Here is a 6,780-nt window from a genome sequence, read left to right on the forward strand (position 1 = left end):
GGCCGAGCAGACACCTCCGCTCGGCCATTCTGTCCACGGCCGAGCGGACACCTCCGCTCGGCCACTTGGCTCCGGTTCTGCTTTGGCGTCGGAAACCCAAACCTTTGGCTGGGTAATCTCTGGTTCCGCTCGGACGGGACCCCATCTATGGGTCCCCCATTCTTACCGCAGGATCAACTATTATAAAGTGAATATTTTTGAATAGGTTAAGTATGCATGATAGCAACTATAAATTGTAAAAGTTATCATGCGCCCAATTGATTTAGGATTTAATGCGTGTGGCGAGAGATAATAATATTTTTTATAATCAAATATCCAACAACTCTTCGAATTGACAAATCCTAGAGATGACCAGCCTCGGCTCACAAAAATTTTATACAGTCCATCAAAATAGATTGGGAAGCACTTACAGAGACTCATCCAAACAACCAATGTTCTTAGAGTTGTCATCCCATTTGAGAAAAATCCCTACGGTGTCTTGTAACTATGATTTAATCTTTAGATGTTTCGTTAATCACTTGAAGAGCCTAATTATTACACCATTACTCAGGCAAAATAATTAATTTTTATTATCGAGATCAAAGAGAGATAATAATGTTGAGTCATACATAACCTTATGATCCCTAGGTAATCATATAATTATGTTATAGAGAATAAAATATAATTTAATATTATTTGATTCAACCCCAGGTAATACAAAACCTAGTTGAATATTTATTTAAATAATAATAATATAATTCATAATTACTAAGGAAATAAATATATATGAATATATAAAATTTATTTGATTTTTTCAAAAAATTTAAGATTTTTTTAAATATTTTAATATGATAAATCAGTTAAACTAGAAAAGTCTGATTGACTACCCTAATTAAATTGAAAATTGATTGAAAATTTAATCTGAGTTTCAAAAATTAAAACCTAAGTTTTAATTACAAGCTTATGTGCCGCTCTCTTCCTTCTTCGAGCGAGCAAGTGCTGTCGTTGGAGTTTGGCGACCGAATACACGCGAGATGCTAACGTCGCCTCAATCCGCGCGAGACGCCGGCTCCCCATCCTTCTCCTTCCATGCAAGACGCCGATGCTAGTTCTTCGCAAGGCCCGCTGTCGCCGAAGTAGCTGACAATCGAGTGTTGTTGACAGGAGCAGTCAGCGTCGCTAGCGTCTCATGAGTAGCTGGCACCTGCTAGTCACATCCATCCACACGAGATACCGGCATCGCCTTTGCCCTCGTTCGTTGTTCCTCATGGGTGCCTGCAGCGTTGTTGCCAGCGTCTTACGAGCAACCGACGTCTGTCGGTCGCCTCCATCCACGCGAGACGTTGGCGTTGCCTCTGCCCCTGTTCGCAGATCGTGTTTCATGACCGGCAGCTGCTCACCCTCCTTGCTAATCGTGTTGGGCGACCTTTTTGCCGGTGACTTATTCTAATTAATCGAGGAATCAACAAAATCTTAGAATTTGATGATAATATGATTCTGAAATACATTACCTACTTATTGACGTTTCGTAACGTGACGGTTATACAGTATAACTCAGGAATCGATCATTATCTAAATCAAACAAGATTATATAATATAATCTAAAATGAATTAACCAAAGTTATCATCGTTACCTGAACCAAACGCAGCTAAGGGGTAACTTGATCATTTTAAAGGGTGTTCTTTTGATAAAACAAAATTGAAAAGAAGCTTTATGGGTAAAATAAATAATAATAATAATAATAATAATAATCATAATAAGGGTGCCTTTTGAAATATTGTAAGAAAAAAGATATTTTTTTTTCCGAAAGAAGAGAAAAGAGAGGGAAGGTGTGAGGTGTGTCGTCCTTGTAGCGTTTTCTATATAAAGAAGAAGATTTGCGGCCTGAAAAAGTTGCGTTCCGTTTGAAACGGGGAGAAGAGAAGAAGAGAGAAGAATAGAAAAGAGTCACGATCATGCCGCAGCCACAGCAGCAGCTTGCCCCTTTTCCCTCTCTCACCTTCTCCACATCTCGACTGGTTTTGCCGCTGCTTGCTGGGGATTCCAGGCGGGGTGGAGATGGAAGCCCTAGCCCGCTCCAGGAGGTCCTCGTCACTCGGTTCCTCGCCGGCGAGGAAGAGGCAGCCGGAGATGGCCAGCCCCGACTACATCCGGAAGGGATCAGTTTCTCGTTCTCTCTCCACTTCCTCGCCCTCGTACGCTTCTCATTTCTCATAAACTCTTTAACATTTTGTCCCCAAAACCTTTTTTTTTTTTTTTTTGCTACCCTTCGGATTTTAAAGATTAGTCGTGCTGTCAATTTTGATGGGGTTGCTACTTGGATCCTTGATCAGAACTCTGAGCAGTGAGAGGACTGTGAAGAGGCTTCGGCTATCCAAAGCACTGACGATGCCTGATAGCACGACTGTTTTGGAGGCTTGCCGTCGTATGGCTGCACAGAGGGTTGACGCTGTGCTGCTCACTGACTCGAATGCGTTGCTTTGTGGAATCCTTACGGATAGGGTTGGTATACGAATCTCTCCCGGATTGAAAATGAAGCCACTTTTTGAAGATTAACTTGCTGACCATTGTTCTTTGAATTGAAGGATGTAGCAATGAGAGTCGTTGCTTGTGAGTTGTCACCTCAGGATACACCTGTTTCAAAAGCGATGACAAGGAACCCTATTTTTGTTCTTTCTGATACACTCGCAGAGGAAGCATTGCAGAAGATGGTCCTTGGTTTGTGTCGGCATTAAATATGTGGCTTTGCCATGTTCACAATAGCTGTAAATTTACTTCTTTCTTTTTTTCTTATACCTTCAGGTAAATTCAGACATCTGCCTGTTGTGGAGAATGGTGAAGTTATTGCTTTGCTTGACATCACAAAGTGTTTATACAATGCCATAGCACGAGTGGAGAGGATCGCCGAGAAAGGAAAAGCTATTCAATTAGCTGTTGAAGGAGTGGAGAAAAACTGGGGAACATCTATTTCTGGTCTCTCTTAACTGATATAAAGAAAACAAATGCTTCATGAAAAACTTATGTTTTTCTCCCAACTTTTTCACGAAAACAATTGTATCTTAAATTGGATTGGATGCTCAAGGGGGTTATTGACTTTGAATCAATTCGATTTCACTCTTACCAGGGGCTAATTCATTCCTTGAAGCTCTTCGTCAGAGGGTATATCAACCATCCTTGGCCACAGTTATCCCAAGCAACTCATATCCAAAGTAGGTAATTTCTTCCTTTGGAATAAAGTCTATCAGTATTTAGGGACAACGCTTCATGATTATCAAATTTGTATGACAGGGTTGTCACAGTCTCACCAGCTGAGTCAGTTTTAGCTGCGACTAAGAAAATGCTCGAATATCATTCAAGCTCAGCAATCATAACTTCAGGGAATAAGCTACTTGGAATACTGACGTAAATCTTTAACTTAAAATCTTCACTTTTCTTGAATACTTACCTGCATAGCTTTGCTGAGAGTTCCTTTTCCTTCCTTTTTGATGTTGTTTACTGATCAGTTCAAGAGATATTTTGATGCGTGTTGTCGCGAAAAATCTTCAACCAGACACTACATCTGTGGAGAGGGTATGTTTCTCCTGTGGTTATTTTCATTGTCAATAAAAGTTTCATGTTACTTTCATCGATGTCATCTGTAGAACTCAGTGACAGATAGTTGATTGGATCAACAGTTGTATTGTGGAATATTTGTATAATAGATTGTTGATTAGATCAAAAGGTTCATCATGTATTACTACTACATTGACAAAATTTATAATGCTTGTTATCAGAGTATGGATATTTACCTGTAAGCCTTATGCTGGCAATTGAGCTAGAAAATATACAATGTGCCTGATGTGTATGATTTTCATCTTTAGGCCATGACTCCCAATCCTGATTGCCGAACCATTGATGCATCGATCCTTGATGCTCTTCAGACATTGAGAGCTGGAAAATTTTTGCATCTTCCACTTACAGACAAAAGTAAGATTTTTCATTTTTTAGTATTTTTCCTCCTACACAATGGCTAAAGATCCTTTTGAAACTTAGTCTTTCATATATATGTGGTGTTTCCTTTCAATAGTTATTTCTTCATCAAAGAACATCCATTGCAGGTGGTAAAATTGTGTCAGTCTTGGATGTACTTCATATCACGCATGCAGCCTTAGCCACGGTAAGTTAGAACTTTAAATTTTCACCAAGTGGATGGTTGTTTCTTATGAAATTTCATTCATTGACTACCTCAACACATAGAAGTACAGATAAATTCTCTACTTGTAAACCTTATGCATTGTTTTACTAAATGCACCTGAAAGCACTAGACCTAATAAGTTTATGAGACCTCTCTGTGGATGTGCATGAGTTAGTAGTAAACTTTTGTCACCGTTTATTGTATCATGGTTAAATATCAAAAAGTCCCTTATCTGACGTCCCTTGGCATTGTTGAGTTGGATTGTTTCCCTTTGGGCTTCGATATGGTATCAAGTCAGTCTCTCATCTCCAGTGATGTTGGCCTAAGGGGTCATAATGAAAGAGGACACGCCAAAAGGTAGAAGCTCCACCCCTTAGTTTTACTTTCATAAATAAAGCTTCTAGTGCATGCTTAAGTATCAAGAGATAATGTTTTTAGGGAAATTTAGGGGGGAAAAACTGAGAATACTTTAGTTTGCCCTGTTTTGTAGAAAAGGAAATCAGGCAGTTGTATGCAAGAGGAATTCATCTTGCAGTTAAGCAAAAGTTTTTTCATTGATAAGGTTTCCTTACTAATTGTTGGCATCAAGCTCGGAGCAATCTGTAACCACAGGGATTGCTGTATAATGACCTTATTGATTTACTGATGATACTCTTGGCTTAGTTACATTGCTAAATTTTAACATAGATCCACGTTGAGGGTGTGTATCTATATATTACCCAAAAAGTAACTGATTATTCTGGAAATATGAATCTGTGATGCATTCAATTTCAGAAAGATTCATGAATCTCCTTGTTGATTATCAACAACAAAGCATTTGAGCTTGAGTTCTCTAGTATTTATATCAAACTAAGTTTCCTTTGTCATGATCAAAAGTATCATGTTAACTTCCATCATTTGTGTGTCATTTCATGCTATATTCTTGTGCCTTCATTAATTCACTGATTTAATCTTGGAATCCTTTGGTTCATCATCAACCAGTTTGAAAGCAATGGTGGTGTAGGAAATGAAGCTATGAGTTCATTGATGCAGAAGTTTTGGGATTCTGCACTGACCACTGGATCTCTAGAGGAAGATGATGAGACAAGGAGGTAAGCAGCTATATTTTAAGTTGGTAAATGCTATTATCTTTAAAATCTCATTACCAACTTGTGCTTCAGTGAAGGGTCTGTGAAAATGGCATCTGAGGGGACAGAAACAGTGACTTACTCATTCCCTTCTTCAAATTTACCAGACACCTTTTCTTTTAAGCTCCAGGATAAGGGGGGCAGAATCCATAGGTTCCATTGTGGTACTTAACTGTCCCTTTAGCTTTTGTCATGTTTATTTTCGGATAAATAAAGATTCGGTAAACTATCTGCCCACTTCAGAAACGAGGAGTTTGGCATACCTCATCACTTCCATCCTCCAAAGGGTAGGAGGTGTCATCGACAGGAATCAACTACCACAGATTCTGGTATTCCCACAATGCTTAGCCTGCCATGGACACAATCTCTGTGCTACAGTTTGGTTAACTTGATTCCTTTCTTGCAAACATTAAATCTTCAGTATGAAGATGAGGATGGTGATAAGGTCGTCCTTGCGTGTGATGGTGATCTGATTGCAGCTGTTGATCATGCCAGGGTTGCTGGTTGGAAGGCATGACTAATTGCTAACTAGCAGATTCTTCCTTCAAATACAAATTAGAGATCATATTCTGACTTTGTAAGTCTCTTCGCTACATTCAATAATGTTTCCTGTACTTTGCGCAGGGATTGAGATTATACCTGGACTACACGGGCTCGCATGGTTGGAAGGACGGACTAAGTACGGATATGGCAAGCATCGATTCATGGATAACAGCATACAACATGGCTGCTGCAGTTGCACTTATAGCTGGCCTTGGTGTCATGGTCTATGTAAAGAGATTCTCCTAGTCAAATTCTATCTTCTAAAATGTTTCATCTAGAAAGAAGACTCATGCAAGAGGACAAACAACAGATTCTTGCTCTTCGATGCATGTTTGACACTTTCCGCCTTTCCGGTGTGGAATCCACCAAACTAAGCAAAAACATGGACTAGGATGCTGAGTGTGTGGTCGAATCATCTCACACGCTCTGTACGTAAGTTCAATCCTTGTACATGCCATCTTTATCATGGTAAATTGGAGGATATTATCTGTGTTGTTAGGTATCTGTTAATCTCTTGTAATGTCTATCCACTGTCATTTTTTACAAAGTGGGCATCATCTTTGGCAATGATAATGAGCTTACTATTAACTGTGTCGACTTTGTTCCTGCTTGGTGGAAATGAAAGAAAATGTAGAATTTATTGAATTGAATAAGACGAGTTTAGAGTTTAGGGTTTACCTTCATGGATGAAGCAATGATAATGAACTTACTATTAACTGTGTCGACTTGTTTTTTTTTTTTCGGGTGAAGGCAACCGTACGCTTAATTTTCAGTGGATAGGTGTTAGGCATAAACATAATAATTCAATGCTCAAAAGATCAATCATAATCAGATCACGAATTTAATACTCCAAGATCAACAATAATTACAATGAAATAAGGAGAATCACATCAGCTCCATAAAATTAGTCAAGCATTAATATTTGATTGTGATTCCATAAATATGTTATTATTATC

At 38.9% G+C, this 6,780-nt stretch overlaps 1 protein-coding gene across 1 annotated transcript; it reads left to right on the forward strand.

Moving 5' to 3' along the window:
* The first annotated feature begins 1,906 nt into the window (after nucleotides 1-1,906).
* LOC121983344 (CBS domain-containing protein CBSCBSPB5-like) lies at nucleotides 1,907-6,383 on the forward strand. The gene is made up of 14 exons (XM_042536278.1): nucleotides 1,907-2,175; nucleotides 2,314-2,482; nucleotides 2,566-2,698; nucleotides 2,783-2,953; nucleotides 3,105-3,189; nucleotides 3,269-3,382; nucleotides 3,484-3,550; nucleotides 3,841-3,946; nucleotides 4,078-4,136; nucleotides 5,136-5,245; nucleotides 5,315-5,445; nucleotides 5,525-5,610; nucleotides 5,703-5,792; nucleotides 5,906-6,383. The coding sequence occupies exons 1-14, from the start codon at nucleotides 2,039-2,041 to the stop codon at nucleotides 6,068-6,070; spliced, it is 1,623 nt and encodes a 540-aa protein (XP_042392212.1). The 5' UTR covers nucleotides 1,907-2,038; the 3' UTR covers nucleotides 6,071-6,383.
* The last annotated feature ends 397 nt before the right edge of the window (nucleotides 6,384-6,780 follow it).

This window comes from Zingiber officinale, chromosome 5A (genome assembly GCF_018446385.1).
Source record: "Zingiber officinale cultivar Zhangliang chromosome 5A, Zo_v1.1, whole genome shotgun sequence".
Classification (NCBI taxonomy): domain Eukaryota; kingdom Viridiplantae; phylum Streptophyta; class Magnoliopsida; order Zingiberales; family Zingiberaceae; genus Zingiber; species Zingiber officinale.